This window comes from Falco peregrinus, chromosome 11 (assembly GCF_023634155.1).
Source record: "Falco peregrinus isolate bFalPer1 chromosome 11, bFalPer1.pri, whole genome shotgun sequence".
NCBI lineage: Eukaryota > Metazoa > Chordata > Aves > Falconiformes > Falconidae > Falco > Falco peregrinus.
Window position 1 is genome coordinate 23,796,969 of NC_073731.1, and position 20,272 is coordinate 23,817,240.

The window sequence follows — 20,272 nt, forward strand, 5'->3', positions numbered from 1 at the left end:
CCCTTCTTTGCCCTTGTAAACACAGAATATAATCCCACCTTTGGCTTCTTCAGTGAGCTGAACAAATACAAGAGAGCTCCACGAGCAAAGGCCAGACTAGATACTAAAACAAAAAACAGTTTTTTCCACAGTCACTCATATTAAATTCATTGACTATTCTTTGTGCAGATTCCTATACAAAGTTCCTACACCAAATTTTATCAGCATTTTGTTTGAAGACAAGCAAGCAAAAGAAACATCAAATATAAAGGTATTCTTTACTGGTGGGAATTAATCTTATATAAAAGAACTTGGTACATCAGTAGTTATGCCCTCAGATTAGTTTATAAAAAAACCAAACTTGGTAGAGAGTAACTACTTCTATTACTTACTAGTCTAGTTATTACTTAACTAAACAATAATTGATAAAAGCCTTTTCTTCTGCTAGTTCTTAGGTTTATCACCTGCAGAGGGAATGCCCCATACATTTCAAAATAGTGAATCATGTTTGCACAAAATGAACAGAAGCACAACCAGAGTCGTGAGAAAAGGGGAAGAACTGCTGTTTTACAGAGTACAGGTCATGCAGTATATTTGTGATAATCAAAAGATCCATTTCTGTAACTGGTTTTGCACAAGCAGAGAGTTGAAAGGAACTATGATCTAGTCTGGGAAAGGGCTTTTCCACTGGCAGCTTGATGTAACAAGAGAAAAGCTACCGCGCTTTTACAGCTTCCACAGCTGTGATTACTACATGCTCTGAAAGTATCCATGCACAAGCTAAAAAAATTAGTTTTTAACCATGCAGTGCAGAATGTCATGCAACACTGGCACTGGCAAAAAATGTACTTAGGCACAAAAGCCAAGAAGATGCAAAAAAAAATTGCATGTCAAAGCTTGTGCTGCATAGTTGATCTGTTAAAGTGCAGGAAGTAAATATGAGAAATAATACAGAACCTTTTTTTTTTCCCCTCCCTTGTAGTAGCTACAATAAATCTTTTCTACAATAAATAATAATAAAACAAAACAAAACAAAACCCAAACAAAAACCACACACCACAGAAAAAGCAGATACTTGATACTGATAGAAAGTATGTCCATGCCTAAGAAAACCAGCTCACATTACTGAAAATATTACCCTGTTACACTGGCAAGGTCAGCATCAGCTTGGCTTATTTGCTGCCTAAGTCCCTGTTGTGCATGTTCAAAAATGTTTTAAGTTGTTTTGTTCATAAAGCAGCACAGTTCACTTTGTTGTGCTGGATCGCTCCTTTTCCTCTATACATAGTTCTTCTCTTGCTCCCTATCTTTAGGTTTCTTGGGATTCAGAAGGAAGGAAGGAAGAAATAAATGTGTTTTTCAAGATGAAACCGTGAATTCATTTTAAGTAGTAGGACAAAATTCTATCTAAAATGTCTGTGGAAACGGTTCTCAGGCAGAAAAAAGAATGGTTCCCATTCTTACTGAAGCCAGACACTTGATGCTGACACAGAAGATCTTTATCTTTCTTTCACAGAAGATGAAGATGTGGGTTCAAATTGTTCTTTTGTGAAGACATGAAGAGAAAATGTAAGAAGTCGGCATAAAAAATTAAAATAACTTCTAAGGAGAAGTCTTGTGGCAACAACCTAAACAGAAAGGACATTAAAATAAGAGCTTTCCAAGAGCTCTTTAGTGTATGTTTTAATATAGAAGTCTGAAAAATGAGTGATGCTATCAAAAGTTCCCTGAGATAGAAAGTGTGTTCTCCCAATTCAGCTCAACAAATGCACTCTCTTCCTTTCTCTCTCAGTATTAGAATGCTTGGTGTAAGAATTTCTTTCATAACAGTTTTTCCCTTGGAAAATCTTGTTTACCGTCCTCTGTTCAATGTAATAAAATAAAAAAGGATGATTCTTAAAAAGTTATGTAAGGAAAAAAATGCCAGAAGAGAGACAGAGTGCATAAAATCAAACTAAGAAAAAAGGTCAGATTTCTCTTCATCTTTTTAGCGTAAAATAGCATTTTCTGTTAAGTCCTGTCTATAGAGTAGGGAAACTACAGACTGTTCCAGCATAAACTGTCCCCAGGAATGCTATGCAGGAGGCCATATTCAGACACAAAGGACAAGATGATGATTTGGAACCGTTAACGTGGATTTATTACGGGCAACTTGTGCCCGACCCACCTGATTGCCTTCTGTGAGGAAAGGACTGGCTCAGCAGCCAAAGGGGAAAGCAACTGGTGTTGCGTACCTTGGCTTTAGCAAGGACTTCAATATGGTTTCCCATAGGATCCTCACCACCAGGCGGGAGAAACAGTTGGACCACAGGTGGACTGTAAAAGTGGGTAAAAAACTGACTGAACAGCAGGACTCAAAGGCTCGTGATAAGTAGCATGAAACCCAGTGGGCAGCATTTACAAGAAACTGGTACTGGGATCAATTCTCTTTAACAGTTTTATTCACTGAAATAAATCTTGGGTGATAGGATGGAATGTATTGTCACAACATTTGCAGGCAATTAAAAAAAAAAAAAAAAAAAGAGGGCTGTAGTGGATACACTGCAATTCAGAAATCTTGAGAGGCTGGAGAAACGGGATGACAGAAACCTTGTGAAATTCAGCAAAGGCAAATGCCAAGTCCTGCAATACAGTTTTGAGTAATCTGGCATAAAAAAAGAGATACTGGCACACCGGAATGAATCCAGTGGAGGGGCACCAAGATAGTCAGAGGGCCAAAGTACATGACATATGAGAAAAGCCAAAGAGAACTGAGTTTTTTCAGTCTTAAGCATGGAAGAAGGCGGTGATGATCTTGTCTTCTCCAATTACCTCGTGGAAGTATATAAAGAAGATGGAGACACACTTTCTCGGAGTTAGTGATAGAACAAAAGGCAATGAACACAAGTTCAAATACAGAAAATTCTGCATAGACATAAGAGGGAAAAGATTACCAAAGGTCGGTCAGATTGAAAACGGGAAGAGTACTGGGAAATGTACTTGACTACATACGGGGGTAAAACTCAGACAGACAAAAGCCTAAACAGGTCTAGCTGGTCTCACTCTAAGTAGGAGGTTGGATTAGAGGACTTATCTTCCGACCTAAATTAGTATATTGTTCTGATTTAATAATTAAAACTCATTTCTAACCATCTCAAACCTGATCAGTAGTCACAAAAAGACATGCTGGAAAATATCTAGAGGAGAAAAAATAAAATACAAGCAAAACTTGCTCAACTCACGTTACCTTCCCTTTTTACAAAAAATTGTCAACCAGAACTCTATGCAGTGTTTCCTGCCCCACACCCCACCCCCAACAACAACAAAAACAAAAAGAGAAGCCGTTTCCTTCTAAAGGTTATTTGGTGAAATTAACATTTTCCTAGTTTCCTTGGGTTGATCTGAGTTTATAATAGGATATAAGTTTGGAAAACATTCTTAGAGGTCACAGAATCAATCCAGTTACTCCAAAGCAGAATCAAATTTACATAGGGTATTCCTGAGAAATGCTCATCCAACAATTCTTTAAAATTTGCAGTGTCAGAGCTTACAGTTTTTTCTCACAACAATGTATTTCTTTCCTCAACTAACCTGAATCTTTTAGAAAAAAAAAAAAAAATCTTGTGAGAAGACAATCTACTTTGCTATAAGCCTATTATGAGTGTATTGGCGTTTTACTCACAGTAGACATGCAGAAAAGTTCATTCTCTTTAAAACTACCATTTTTATGCACTCTAACACCATTACCATGTCCCCTTTTAGTCTTCATTTTCTTCAGCGTTTCCTCTTAGACTGTTTTTAGACCTCCAATCATGTTCATTTTCTTGGTATTCAGTCACAACACATTCCACAAATTTCTGTTGGGATGCTGGAAAAGGCCTGTTTATTTAGCGCCATACACTAATGAAAATATTTGCACCTTCTACTAACTATGAAATGTTTGCTTAAGATTATAGGGAGTAGAATTTGTTTTATATTACTGCAAAGAGAGTTCACGGTGATGAAGAGCTACGGGGAGATCCAGCACTGAATGACCACAGCCATTCCCAGCAGTTCTGCTCAGAACAAATGTAAACGATGCTCGTGCAGTGTTCCATGGCAAACTCATTAAAAAACATCGTTACTGGAAAGATTCTCCACTCTGAGAAATGTGTGTGTATCTGAGTCAGAATATGGCAGTAAAAACACTAGCCCAGATATATCTTTTTTTTAAATACACATTTTTAAGACCACTTCACAACACTAAAAAAGTCATTATAAAAAATCTCTACTTGTAATGCTGAATATATGAACATCTTACCTCATACAGTTACTTCCTAATTATTACAGAGCTGAATTCGCATTACGTAGAGGCTGGTAAAAAGTGTATTCCAGGCAAGACCCGCTTCTTTATAACTGTAGTATCCTATTTCAGAAAACTTGGATCCAAAGCAAGGCCAAACACAAAAGTTTCTTCAGAGTGGACTGCATTTTTATCAATACTACATGGATAATTTATTTTTAAACAAGCAGCATCCAAGAGGAATCATATTAAAACAGTAATAGCTAATTCAACAGGGTTTAAAATTTCACAAAAAATCTTTCATCCACTTGAAAAAAGGAATTATTTTATCACTAAAGAAGTAAAGGCCTCCCTTCTCACAAGGACATGTAATTATAACTCCAATAATCAAGCTCAAATTGTATTTTAAGCAACACAAAGCATGCTTAGAGGATTTCTTTTGCTCCATTTCATAGATGGAATATTTATATTATTTACAAAACTCACTACAACGCCACAGATTTGTCAATTTACATTCAATGTTGTATTTGAAAAGTAGTCTTATTTTGAGAGGTCAGGAGGAACGAAACCTTTCACGCAACCACCTTGCTACTCAGAGTTCATTCTTTTGTAGCAATTGAGACACTACACAGTGAGCAGTTCTTATATACCCCCTACAAGTATACTCAGTTTCTCTTCACGGAGCCCAATTATATCTCCATAGCACGGAGTCAAGAAGCTTCCTCATTCATTCATGCGTCCAACTGATTGTAATTTCTATCCTTTCTAACTGTAACAGGCCCTATCAGCTCTGCCACACACTTTCTGTCTGGTGATGGATCAATCAGAGGAAAGATTCAAAAAGCTACTTGTGTACTCCATGACTACTTTAGGACAGTAAATTGCAGTCCTGAAACTCCTAGCTCAGATCTCATCATATCCCACAGATAGTCAGGGCTCAATTTTCAACCAGTTGCTCTTCGGACCCAGAACCTCCTTTTTCAAAGAACTCAGTAGTTTGGCACCTATTTGCCCAACAATACCTGAAAACAAAACTTACCTTTATTTGGCTTAGGACCTTAATCCTATATACTTGTTCTAGAAAAAACTATTGAATAGCTTTTAAACAGGATTTTCTACAAAGTTTAAACAGTGGCACTGTTTCTGTTTGAAGGCATAATATTCACCACTATATTCAACAGGGTGCACGTGTGCTTTCTCAAGGCATCATATTTTCAAAGAAAAATGTTATCCCCTACTCTCTGTAAAACAAAAAGTTAAAGCTGCCTTACGCTCAAGGGATATTTATACATTATGAATCCTGAACAGAAGGTAGTGCCTCAAATTAGAACAAAACTTGATCCTAAGCAGGGCTCGTTTACACAGCTCAGAATTCATATATCAGTTTTTATTTCATCCATTCAGGCAACTCAAGTCCTAACCCTCAACCAAGGAGCAAAAAGGAATTGAGGAAAAACTCTTTTTCATAGTTAATCTGTTGGCTTGTTGTTGATATTCACACACACACATTTCAGCATGCTATTCTCCATGGATTTCATTCAATGATCTTGAAGGACCTTACTGGTAAGCCTCGGTACACATCTGCTAGAAAGTACAAGATGACCCTAATTTCCCTGCAGAGCAAACTATTCTCACCCATTTGTTAGCAGTGAAAGCCAGGTTAACATGACATCACGCTCATCACCTTCACCCTTAGGTTTCTTTGGGACCTAGCCATTAGACTTAGTCATTAAAGAGATAATACAAGTACAATTTGAATTTAAAAGATATTTAGACACCTGGCTATTTACAGTTCTGTGAACTCTAAGCTTGCTTGCCTACACCTGTATAAAATAGACAGTATCTCTTGACTATGAGAGAACCAGAAAGACAAACCCACCAGTGTTACTGCAGCATTATAACTCCGGACCAGATGTGGCTGCATCACACAAGCTGTACTGATAAAGCAAACCACACAATATAACTAATTTGTAAAACCTTTCAGCCATTTCCAGAGAGCCTTTGAAGTATAAACTCCTGCATCAAGTAGAATCTGAACTTCGGCTCCCCATCTATGAAATCAGAATGATAGCATTTCGCTGTCTCATGAAGATACGAAGATAAAACCCTGAATATTCCAGTCCTCAGAGTGATGAGAGACAGGTGAGTTCCTTAGCTAAAACAAGAACACTAACAGTTCCTTTGCCTGGTGGTATTTTGATAGATACAGTAAACTGTTGTACCTAATACTTATTTGTACCTCTTCAAGTTGTCAGAAATCACATCTGCATGTTTTGGGAAATGATATTACAGATGCCTAAAAGACTTCTTCGTTGTTTGAAGAACGGAGAAGTTGCATGTGTACAATTCTGGCAGAAACAATCCTTTTCTTTACCTGACTTCTCCTCATCTAATGTGTACTCTGAGCACATCTTCCTGTGCAGCTGGAGACCCTGTTACAGAAGGACACTGCTTAGTGTAGCCAGTGTTTATTGCCTTTTTTTTTTTTTTTAAGATTAATTTGGAAAATTTCCCAGATAATACATCTGCCCCCATTACTTGCACCTCAGAGTGTAAGACCCGCCAGGGAGGTAGTGAGGACAACGGCATTTATTAGCAACAAATAAACTGATCTATCTTTTTCTGGATTAGCAGTGGGAGATCCCAGACGCACTAAGAAGTATCAGTCTGCTGACTGACATATACAAGCTGGCACACTTTTGTGTCAAAAATGTACACAGCTGCATGCACACTAAAGCTGTTCCATCTATAAAGCACAAATGCCAACTGCTTGTCTTCAGAGATGGGTTATAAGAGAGGGTCTCAACAACAGAACAAGTGCAGAGTACAATTAAAGAGTATCTTTCATTCCCTTAAGTGTCTGCCTGTTCTAGGTCATCTCCAGGTACTCAGACCAACAGCTGGTTGAAAAGAAAGAACTCAATCAAAAGCAATAATAAATTATATTTATCCGCACAGCATTATCAGCCATCAGATGCCAGTATGAAAACAGTTCTATTGTAACATCTTCTCCAAACCTGTCTGTCCAACGCTCTCAAATCACTTCAGCCATCTCAATAACCCTTATTCATGGCCTCAGTTTCAGTTTATGGAGCAAAACTGAACCCCAGACTGAACTGGCACTCGGGTAGATTAGTGTTGGGCTTGCTTCTTTACAAATAGACAGGTATGTTAATCCCAGTAGTGTAACACCCTCTTCCTCAGCACTCTTGGAGACTTCTGATGAGAAGCAGGAAATTCAGTTATATTCGCAATTCTTTATCGAATTAAACTATTTAACTATACTGCAGTGATGTGGCTGACTGGAGCTCCAGTGAGAAAGACCGCAGCTCACAATTCCTCTGGTGTTGAGATCATCACAACTGACAACAGAAGAAACACATCAAAGAGTCTTCTACTAAATATACAGTAAAGTGTACCAACTCCAATGTCAGGAAAACCATAGAGCAATTTGGATGAGGAAAGGAGCCCAGCAGCTGCTCCTACAGATTCCCACGCACAGACAGGTTTTGCAAGTCAACATGGTCTCAATATTTAACTAACACATTATCACTTGTTGTTATTATTTGACTATCAGTCAAGTAAGCACCTCACAAGAAAAGAAATGGAAGTGATCTTCAACTTTTTTTTTTTTTTAATCAGGTTCACAGAGTCATTATAGAGAGGCAAGAACGTGATTCTTGTTTTAAACAAAAACTGAATTTGCACACACATACTTGCAAGTACCAAGATATCTGTGCTCACATATCCTCGCCAGAATTACCTGTGGTGACCCTGAAAACAAGAGATGTCAGCTGAGCACTCTTCAAATCTTTGGCATTCTTTTGCGTATCAACAATGCTATGTGGTTTTTACAGCACTCACTTGTCTTCACAAACAAGGCTTAGTGCCAGGTTAAGTTGTGTCTCAACTTAGGCCACTGTGTAAGGCCATCGTGGTGTGGCCTTCGCACCATGAGCATGCCATCTAATGCTTGCTCTCACTGTTGTCTAGTCCCTTTTGGATCTCCCCTTGGTGCTGTCAGTCTCATGACTTGAGATATATATACGCACACACACACATGCCTTTCATATACTTTAAAAAAAATAAATAATCTTCAGCTCTGCCATTTCTTTTTTTAAACACTTATACTTCACCACACCAATGCAATATTTCACTTACAGGCCTCTACAGCATCTCAAACATGCAGCCAGGTTCATCTTCCCAGAAAACATACTGTCTATATCTTTGCTTTATCCCAGAAGTGAAGACATCAGCAAATGATGGGAATCGCAGAACACAGGATAATTGGTCTGCTTTAATCTCAAGAACTCCCAGTTCCAAAATAAATAGCTAATCAAAAAAGAGAGGAGATAATACCCAAAGGCCCAGAAACAGCAGACTTCTGTCAGATCGGCAGGCTCCTTTTTTCACTTGACAAAACAAACAAGACCACAACACAAATGTGCTGAACACAGAAGAGAGCACTTTTTGAGTGCTCACGCAACCTCAGGAATCCTCAAAAAGGTACCAAAGAAAACATGCCTTAGTATTCACAGCATGTTAATCAAAAAGTTCTTATCCCAAAATAATAAATAATATCCCTTTTATATTTACCACCAGGAAACGAGTCAAATATGCAGCAACGTTCACCATCACGTACATCTCTGTGTCTAAAGGCAAGGGAATACAAATCCCACATGTCCAATAACATTTTCCACAGGCTTTTTATGTGAAAATCAAAATAGCACATACATCGCTAACAATCACATTATGCTCTTAAATTAAAAACTACAGATTTTGCCATGAAAATTATATAGCAGATTATAATAAATGGTAAAACAAATGCAGAGTACCACTGGTACATTTCGAAAGTCATTTAAACTCATTTACCTGTAAAGTAAGTATTGGCAGGGAGAGTGGAACTAGCAAATCTGTAATATCCATTTCCTGGGAAACGGATCCCTTTCATTACTTCTGCACTCAATGTAGCTAAAGATGAATCCATCCTCTCCACCTGGTAGATGGGAGAAGGCCCATTAAGTTCTTCAGGTTCATTCCAATTTATCTTTACCATTGTGCTGTTTATTCCTTCAACACGAGGGACACTAAGTTTTCTTGGAGCTGTGCATTAAAAAAAAAAAAATAAAAATTACCTAGATGTCATTGTCCGTAACGCTTAGGAAATTATTTATTGCACATAAGATAATTTTTGCAAAACATCCTGCTTCTGTTTCTGATCACCTTCAGAATAAATACAGATATCCATAGAAGTTTAAGGGGGCAGGGGGGAATAAATCTTAATCTTTATAAGAATTTACTTTCAATTCCACAAGAAATACCTTATTTCTGTATTCAGGCTTTGGATAAATATGTCTAGTACTGTATCCAAAATAATTGTTTTTTCATAGTCTTTAACAACCCAAATTAATGTCTCCATAAAAAGTATATTTATGTGTATTCCTTCCTCATTAGCCTTTCATGCCATACACACTGTAAGCATGTACCTGTATGACTTTCAGCATTGGATTTGAGTGAAAGACCAAAAAAGAATCTGAAGAGTTAATTAACTCGTTACGTATCAGTAGTATGGTACGTGACAACACAAGCGTTTCATCACTGAACTTCTCGTCGATGGGAGCAGAACAGCTATCTGTCCGCTATACTAAAGGCCCATCAGGTTGTTTTCCTTATGATGCACACACAAGACATTAGCATATGTTCAGATAATCATTCAGTTCGAGAAAATGATCCTCTCTAACTTTCTTCCACCCACACTGGTGCACAGTAAGACTCCATACAAGGCTGTTTACATGAAAGCATCAGCATAAGAGAGTTTTATGTTACTACAATGATCCTCTTACCATTAAAACCAATACCCTGATATTCTTTTAAACATTCTGATAGCATTGGTCAGTCTATAGCCGAGTTATGGACAAAATTTGTTTGTCTGGGTGTTTTTTCTAATACTGTACAGTAAGCCACTGGAGGGCAGCATGACCTGTTTGGATAATGGCACGGTGGCCATACAGGTGGGAAAGAAATGGACCATCACTGAAACAATAAAAGACATCATCTGGGGACGTACAAGAACACTACTACCCGTAGAATCCATACCCACCTATCTAGCCTTTTCTTCTTCCCATGATAAAGGAATTAAGAACAGAAACTTCATTTGTACCCGGGAAGTGAAATACAATGCCAACTTGTAAAAATTACTTGCTCCCGTAATGACATAGTAAAGAGCAATAAACGCCTTTCAAGAACAATAAAACCCAAATTAAAATATGGGCCTTCACAATCTGACATATTACTTCACAGCACAGCATTGTACATAGTGCAAGTTCTTTTAGAGAAGGAGAGCCTGCTTCATTTAGAACGAATTAATAACATCCTTTTAAACATTTGCGCATTTCCAAGATCATTAACATATTTTTCATTTTTCCTATTTGCCTGTAATACATTACTTCGCGCGCGCACACACACACACACACCCCACCTCCCCACCCCTCGCCTTTCTATCTCTAACTTGATAAATATTCTTGGAGAAAGCAGGGAGTGGGGGAACTGGGAAACTGCCAACGGCACTATGTGCTGTAAATTCCTGCTTAGGCATCACTTATGACTTCACAATCTAATTAGTATCTCACACTATGGTAGAAATTTACAATGTCAAAATTGAAGTAATGCAGCGTGAGGTCATAAGCTTTCCTGCATAAGTAGGGCACAGCACTAATGAATTGTGGTATTAATGCACAAGTTTAAATAGAAAACATGGCTTAACAATCAAAACTTCACCTTTGAGGGAGCTAGTGTATGCCAGCATTTTAAATGTGAACATAAGAGGTTGAGCCCTCCAGTTCAGCTTACCGATGGTAAAACAGAAATGCTAAAATTCATTATTTCTAAAATGCATACAGCTAACTAACACTCATGACAATAACCGTATCTTCCTTTAAGTCTTGTATTAATAAATGGCAGTTACTTGGACCATAATTATGGCATCTCTGATACCCAAACTTGAAGCTTTTATGGGGCTTATGCAATTAACTACTTAAATGCATCGTAACACTTGCTTCTCTGACAGGGAAGTATTGATTTTTTAATCATTTTCAAGTCTCCTCTAGCACAAATAAATGTACTACAGTTACAGTTAATGCACTGTGTACACGCATTAAACACTGGCATGACACAATTTATTATTTTGTGATATATGGAACAGAAGCCTAGCCTTTCAGAAAGTAACATCCTTACTATAACATTAGTATTTAAACTACAGTCTCATCAATGCTTCAGAACTCTTGTGCATCAAGACAGTGAAAGACTGTACATAAAAAGTTACATAAGTTTAAAAAAAAAAAGAAAAAAAAAAAAAAACAAAACACCACAACAGAAAAACCAGACTCTGCCCAGGAACAGAGAGGTCTGAAAATACATCTGTGACACTAACCCAGCAGGGTACTAAATGCTGAAATTAAAAATATTCAAGACTAAAAGATACAGTATATATTTTCCTAAAGGTGTCACTGTGGTACCTGTAGCTACTTTCTGAAAGATGAATCGACTATAATTTTATCTATTTAATTTTTTTTAGTCACGTTCTGTTAAAACACATCTGTCAAAATAATGAGCATACTACATTTTAGTGGATTCAAAGTCACATTTTGTATATTTTAATTATGCAGTTTTAATGTCTTGCTATATAATACATATTTAATGTATTATAAAGCTAAAACAGTATTTAAAAGCCCATGATTGCTGCATGCCATTGTGTAGAAGAGGGCACAAAAAAGACCAATAAAGACAGATGGTCCATACAGCTTACGTTGAAGTCATATATCTAAATATAGACGTTGCTACACAGGTCATTACAAATAAGCCTTTCCCATGTGTTTATGCACACACATGTACACAAAAATGAAGTTGGTAAGTAAAGAGCAGTTAATTTTGTTTTGTTTGAAATAATATCATTTTAGTTTTAGACTCGAAGACAGATGCCAGCATTTCGCTCTGAACAGATGGTAATTCCATCTAATAGTGCATCTCTGTATTAGTAAGGTCTGTTGTGTATACAAACAGTAATAAACACTAGGTAAGGATCAAAATAAATTTTAATTGTTGACATTAAATTCTGGCAGCCACAGTTCTAAGGATACAATACTCCTTTCTCAAGTCTGTCAGGTTTACTAATACAACTGCTAAAGCTTTTCCATACTCTGCCAGATTCTTGTCCCAGGAATAACATATTTACACTGTAGCTAAATTTAACAGGCTTACATATGTTTGAATAACTACTGCTCAGCAAACTGGAGGTAGATATTTGTGTACCCATCCACAGAAGCCTTCAATTAGCCACTGAATAGCTTAGGAAAGTAACGGTAACAAAAAGTAGGCAGGCAGTTTTTAATTATTGTACAGTTGGATTCAAAATGTATATGTACAAATTAAAATAGAAATGTTCAGCAAATTGGAGGACAAAAACGTAAAGAAAATAGGGTTTTTTTCTCATCTTGGAGTTTACCTTGCAGGTAAAGTTACACGTCTTGCTATTGGTCATCCATTTCATTTTTACTACGAGTTATTAGCCCAGATGACCCTGAAATTGCCATAGCATTTCTGTTACGATCTTTTCTTTCTCTGCGCTTCACAACAGTACAAGTCATTTCAGCAGTAAATGAGTCAAGAAATAATTCTTATGCCTTCTGACAATATTTTGATTGTTCAGAAGATTCTTTAGAGTCCATTTTGGACTCTTCCTCAAAAAAGAATAAAAAGCACCCATAATGGACATCAAAAGAAAAGTCAATAACATATGCTACAATCATATTTCTTTAAAAATAGATGTAATAGAGTATTTTTTAAAAATCATGAAAAATATATTGCTTCCACCATATGGGACAACCAACGACTCACCAACCGATTTAAGATGCAGCATATTGAGCTGACCATATGTTACAGTGCTGTTGAATGGCTGAGTGATTCATGCCCGTCACATTCTAGTATATCAATTAAAGCTCCTTGAAGTCTGCATGATTTGTGTCTCTGTTATTAAACCCTGCTAATTCATCCCACTTACACATCTGTTATAAATCTCTAGGAGTGCTGCATGATTCATGGCAATCTGTGAGCATGGTACAGCAAATTCTTCTCCTTGCAATTAACAGTAAATTGTTTTACTGCCATGCAATGAATTTTTCAGTTATATTGCAAATGAACTCCTAAATGCACGGTTCTTTCCTAAGAACCGACTTATATTATTAGGCAATTAAAAAGTATTGCTTTGAACCAAAAGCTTTTAATCAAGACGAATGCAACTTAAACATAGCTTAAAAACCTCACAAAATTGACACAGAGGAAAAAGAACAAACCGAGCGTTTTTCTGAAGTATAGTATGTGGTTGGTAGGGGAAAAGAAACAAATAACTTTTGACTCCCTACTCATTTCCTGAAACTCAAAGAGCAGTTTAACTACAGCTTGAACACTTGGCAAGACAAGTTTGAGCAGATACTATTTATCTCAGAAGTTACTTAAGTCATCTGTCATTACAAAATTTCTCAGATTACTTTACACTTTTCTAATTGTAAAACAGTGTCTTTATTCTTGAAATAAATAATTGGATAATTAGCCAAGCTGAATCATCAGAGGATTCCAATGCTGCTCGAGTGTTCTTGTCAAAGGTGAAGCAAATTCATTTCAGCTTTGCCTCTGCAGCTTTCTGAAGAGGCTTTGATTTTTTTCCTGCTACATTCTTGGCAGCAGCCTCAAATTCATGAGTCCATACATCAAGTCAGTAGTTTAACAACAAATGAAATTAAATTCAAAGAAGGGAAACTAATTGAAGGACAGCAACAAAAGTGTTTGGTAATGTGCTTTTTAATATGGCATGCCACATTTGCATGATAATTTTTTCCTTTTTAGCATGGAGCAGAAAGTGACTAGCTTAATGAGGGATTATTCAAGACAGGAACGAACAAAATGCATTCATAACTAAGAACAAAGATTGTATTATGAAACGGAAACAGGCAACTGCCGAGAAGTAACTGGGTGATTGGTTTATGCATTATGAATAAAAAGATAGAAAAATATTTATATTAGTATTCACTAATGACTATATATACAAGATTGTTGTAATTAAAATTATAAATTAACATATTAAGAGTGCTTGTTTAATCACTTTGGGTCCTATTCACAATGAAGAGACATGTACATGCATGCAAAACAATCTGTGTTTCCAGGCCAGCGGCAAATGGCCCTTGTATTTCTCTTCCCTAACAAAGGGAAAAGATACCCATTAAACAGGTAGTAAGTAATGTATTTGTGATTTTAAAATTGAGGCATAGAATTTTGAAGAAAAGCGGTCTATGACAGGCATAAACAAATGCTGTGCTGTCTTGACAAATGGGTCGAGGCTTTTGAAAAGGGCTTGCACTGGACCTTATTCATGAATGGAAAAAATGGGCAAATTACTCAGATTAAAAGGGTAATCAAAAAGAAAACGACATCGAGTGTAAGACAGCCCAGAAAACCCATCAGCATCATTACCCCAGCAAACCCAGAGGCAACTCCAAAGCCACCAATACAACTGCTTGAGAAGTCTGCCAAGAAGCCAGATGCAGCTGATGCTGGAAGAGTATCTTCTACAAATTAGCTTCTGAACCCTGTAATTGCCATCAAAAGCAAAGGATCAGGAATACAATGTGCTGGGCTAAATGGCAGCAATCACAAAGCCATACTTAGCGTGTCTTAAAAAATGCTTTATAAAACGAAGTTTAAAAAAAAAAAATAAGGGCAAAGGAAAGATGAACTTAATTACAAGAAATGAGCTTGGCCACACAGTATTTAATGAAACACAGCTGTATAGATTAAGGCACCCTTTGACTATCTGATCTGGGAAGGGTAGCATAAGAAATTGTACTAGTCCAAGCACTGACATAGCTAATTCCATCCTGTTGAAATGTCAGAAGCTGATGGGAATAAAAAGGTGTTTCTTTGGCTGAATGAAAAATTTGGAAAACATGCATGTTTTGTCTTGGTAGATACTGCAAAGAATAGTGCAAGTAATTCACAATTTTATGCAAACACATTGTCAGGAAAAAAAAAAAAGTCACACTTAAGGGACCAGGTCATTCACAGGTACCAGCCACTACAGTTCTATAGATTCCAAGGTACCAGTGGAGAATCCTACACAAGATAAAACCAGAGCAAAAAGAGAGTCTGAAAATAATAAAAAAAATAGCCTAAGACTTGGTAACAACAACAGGTTGAAAGCCATTCTCAAAAATAAACGGGAATTTAAACTCAGCAGAACCTGGAGAAAGGAATAAAGTAAAATGTGTCTCTAGGTGTTAAGATAAAATATGTATAATTGCTGTCCAGTATTGCTTTCAGTTTCATACATACAAGTTCCACTTGATGATCTTTGGGTAACAAAGACAAAAATGAATCTCAAATGGGATTCCAAATTTTCAAAGTCTTAAAAGGGTACTTTTCCCTCATCTATCAGTCATGGCTTCCAATAGTACATGCAGAATAGCGCAGCGCTTGAAAACTATTTAAATTACCACAAGGATTGTGCAGTGTGCATCTTCTTAATTTATTTAAAAGACCAATCAAAAAAGTATGAAACACTTTGAGTCCTTAAAAGCCAAATTTTTGTGTATTTGTATCTGAATATGCCAAATTGAGGTTCTCTTTCTGTCCAGTCACCTTCTCTTTGAGTAACTGAGATGGGTTAATTCTCTTCTTCTGTTGCCTTGACATGTTTGCTTTGATCTTTCACCCCAATACTGCATTACCCCATAACATCAATCTTCCAACACTTTTTACCATTTTTGGAGCTGATCACGCACCAGGCTTACCTGTGCAAGTTCTTTTATTTGTCCCACTTAGTCCTCTTCCTGGTTTCATATGCATTTGTGACAGCTTCCACACAGCTTTTTATAAAATAAATCCATTCTAAATAATTCTATTTTCTTTGCTTCCTCACTCTCTCCCCCTCACATTCTTCTGGCTTAATCATCCTTTTTTTTATTGCCATTTACAAATATCATGTGTGCATATATTGGTGGGGAGAAGATTTTTTGCCAGTCTGACAGACACAAGGACATCTGGCTGATTTTAGTTTTCTTTCACTCGCCTCCTGCAAAGCTACTCATGAGATACCCCCAGTACAGATGCCTATACTGAATCAGGGTAGAAGTGATCCACTTGTTATATTTGCTTCTGGAATATTTTAACCAATTTTAAGTTATGCTCCAAAAGACTTCTCACTGAAAGATCAGCAGACTGTTTCTGATGCTTCTGTTCCCTTAGGTCTTGCCCCTAAATTCTGCCCCGACTGCAGAAGTCTCTTTTCTTTGTTTTTTAAATCTTCTCTCAAAACATCTTAATTTTCTTCCTCAACATTTTTGTTTCTAATGATTTCACACCCTTGTTTCTGCCCTTGTTTTTATTTGCTGTGTTACATTGCATAAAAAAAAAAAAACAAACATGTTGCCAGAGAAAAAGAAGAATGACAGATCTTGAAGAGGTGGTTGGGTTTTTTTTTTATAGCTAGTCCTCAAATTAACCTAATGGATATGAACAAAACTTAAAAATTACTTGAGACTTTTAGTAGCAAATTTTTGAAGGCACTGGCAATTCCAAAAGCAAGTTCCTTAATAATATACATCAGCTGGACACACCAAAATCACAGTCTTCAAGGTACCCATTGATTTAAATGCTCCGTGTGATAAATCAGTACACTACACACATGGAAGAAGTAGACGTGGTTTTCCATTATCCTCCTCAGGATCAGAGAAGAAGAATTACTCTAATTCAGTATAACCTCTAGCCCAACTTGGAACACAATTCAAAGCTCCTGGATTGTGTTACAATGCAAGGGGACCATCACGCTGGAGCACATTTCAGTCGAGGCTTCCTCCAAAAAGCCCCCTTTGCCAGGGCATGGAGGGGAACTGGCATCCAGCCAGGGAGGCTGTCTCTGTGCCAGAAAGACATTCCTTCACAAAAAAGAACTCCTCAGCAGTCCTAGAAAGGCAATTTTAATTTCATCTTGCACCATTCAATGACACAAAAGGATAGTAATGGACTAAGATTTGATCAACTATTTTTACAAATGATAGGGACTGCTTTCTTCTAACTTCAAGTTTGAACTTGCTTTGATTTAAATGTCATCACATAAGTAGCATTTCTTTATAAATTCTTTTTGGAAACAGAGTTTTACAGAACTTCATGAAAGGCAACATGCACACCAAAAAAACCCACCCAAATTAATAAAACAACAACAACAAAAAACCCCACACCAAAAACAAACAAACAAAAAACCCCCGAACACACAAACCCCCTAGATTTTCTCCAGAAATTAAAAGTGTGAATGGTGGAAGACAAGATTGTGTGCAAAATTGAAGTGTTTTACTCTTTAGTTTGACAAAATTTAAAACATTAACACACTTTAAAAACATAAAAGGAACCAAATACAGGATCGATTCTTTGCTTTCAAGGCTTACAACAGTAAGCAGGAAAAGGCTACACTGCAAAACAGCTAATAAATGGGGATGTGTCTGTTACTCTATTTTGTATTCTCCTGTCTTCTCTAATGTGATAGGTCTCCAAGTATTAACACAACCAGGGAGGAGATGGTCATAAACAAGCTGTCAAGCATAACTAAGCTATTGTTTCTGAATCTTTTAATAAATGTATAAATGCAGTGTTGGATCATTTGTAGTAATAAGGTGTGCAGTTTAGGCTATATTTGTTTCCATGGTTATCAGCAGATCGGAACGCTGTTCCTTACATGGCTGTGTGGTATGGAATAAAGTCAAACTCATACAAGTAGGAGGCTCCGTAGATGGCCAGCTGGACACTTTAAGATGTAGCAGAGGGAAACAAAATAAATTTTGAAATCAGCAATTTAGCAAGAGAGAAGACTGACAGAACAATCTTTGCCCACTAAAACATAAAGATGGTATGATGAATCAAGGAACAAATCATCTATCTTCTACTTGAGAACAAATGGAAAGACAATTAAATAAACAGATGAAGAACAGAGGGCAGACTAGAGGCAATATCCCAACAGCTTAAATTCTACTTCAGTTCATGTACATAAAGATTCCTCTTTACTGGCTCTGGGCAACTCCTTATGCTGGAGGAGTCTGGAAGCACCTGTATCTCTTCATTGATTACACAGAGGGGATTTGATGGAATTCAGAAAACTCAAATACAGCCCAAGGAGCCTAGGAAAATATTCTGCACAGCAGAAACTTACAGATTTTTTCCTATGGGAGGCCAAATAATATAAGAGAGGTAATTTCAAAGATCATCACCACAACATCCATATGACAACACCACTAATTGTTTAACTAAAAATGCTAATATTGTGAAAGTAATTGATGTGTTTTAAATGCTTATACAAAAGGAAACCACAATGTTAAGTAGTCAGCTCTCTGCAGGTGACCACCAGGATGTCACACAGCATGGATTTTGAGCTTGTATTTACAATATTAAAGAGCTGTACTGACTACCTCGTTCCACGAATAAAGAGACTTGTGAAGCTGATTTTCCTAACAATTTCTCTCTTAAAACCCTTTTGATCCTCTGATGTCTAAGAAGTGAGCTCATGCCAGTCCTTTCCTCAAAGTAAATACAGGCTTTTTCCATCTCTGTGCTGTACTGATGCTTATTTTCCCTAAATCTGTAGAAAGTTAGTACCTTTGAAATCCATGACATACATGGTTGAAATTAACTCACAAGACTAAAAATTTAAGGTGCACAGGCACAGATATGCAGTTCCTTAAACATTGTTTCTGTAGGGATGTGAGTATACATACCTAGAAAGCCAAATCTCATAAATTTCAGGGGCTAAATAACTATTTTCAAAAAAGCAGATCCAAAGCACATATGTTGCTTCTGATTTAGACTAACAAATACACCACAAACATATGTTAGAGTTTCATATAAAAACCATGCAACTCCTCCTTCATGCGTTAAGCAAGGCATTGGCACAGCATGTGCACTTTACACACACTGTTGTGCAAACACGATGTACACACAAAAAACCCCAACAACAAATTAACAACTTCATAGCACCATAAATGTTCAGCCACATTTACGTACATTTACCATTTAAGTAAACAGGAACAAAAATATATATACTTGCAATTGAGAGCTCAATAGACAAATCCTATTGCCATAACAGTGTACCTTAAACCTTCATTGAAAATATTTTGGGTTTAATCTGTCAAGATAAACAATAATTAAGCAAGTCACTTTGTATTAATACAACATCTAGCCCTGTCACTATGCATCAAACTACGGTCACCTGAATGGAATTCATCAGCAAATTGTGTCAGCTTTGCACTTTGATACCGGCCGTTTCCTTACCAGCTGCCAAGGTCTGCCCCATGCCTGGCTCACTGGTTACACAACCAATTTGATTGCAGAGAGTAACAGTAAAGTTGTACATCCTGTAAGGTTTTAATCCCATTGCTACGTAGGACAGCTCATGAGCCTCAGCTATATGCAAAACCTGCAAACCAAACAGATTGGAAGATGACGGCTGGTTAATAATTTTTTTCATTCCTGCTAATAGATGACACGTTCGCTAATAAGAAACTTGTCTCTGAATTTGCAGATTCCTTCATTTAGTTGTGGGAAAGTCTGCAAAGAGGGAAAGGATTATTTTGGAGACTCTGAACAAGCTAGGATTTAGGTGATAATACTTCCCATCACACTGTTTTATGAGGTAATAAGCCAGTTCCTGAGTGGATAAATGAGGAAACAAAGTTATTGCCTCGTAAAACTGTGTGGTGGTGCAGTTATCACTACAAACAGTTCAGCTATAATCCAGATGACGGAGATGACACTATTAAGTGGTGAAACCTGACCACCATTGAATGAGTGACATGATTAGCAGGCGGTGGGAGGGAGGAGAATGACTAATACCTACAGACATTTGAATCTGCTTTACTTTAGCAGTACTTTAAGCTATCAGAGAGTGGAACTGAATGAACTGTTGTATTTTAGATAATTTTTTTTTATCGGATGTTTATTTAG

The 20,272-nt window shown here is 37.0% G+C and overlaps 1 protein-coding gene across 1 annotated transcript in view; it reads right to left on the bottom strand.

Moving 5' to 3' along the window:
- The window catches only part of USH2A (usherin), a 390,454-nt gene that overhangs the window by 275,377 nt on the left and 94,805 nt on the right, over positions 1-20,272 (bottom strand). Inside the window, 2 exon segments of the mRNA XM_027788579.2 lie at positions 9,113-9,343; positions 19,601-19,745. Of these exon segments, the coding sequence (XP_027644380.2) occupies positions 9,113-9,343; positions 19,601-19,745 (376 nt within the window).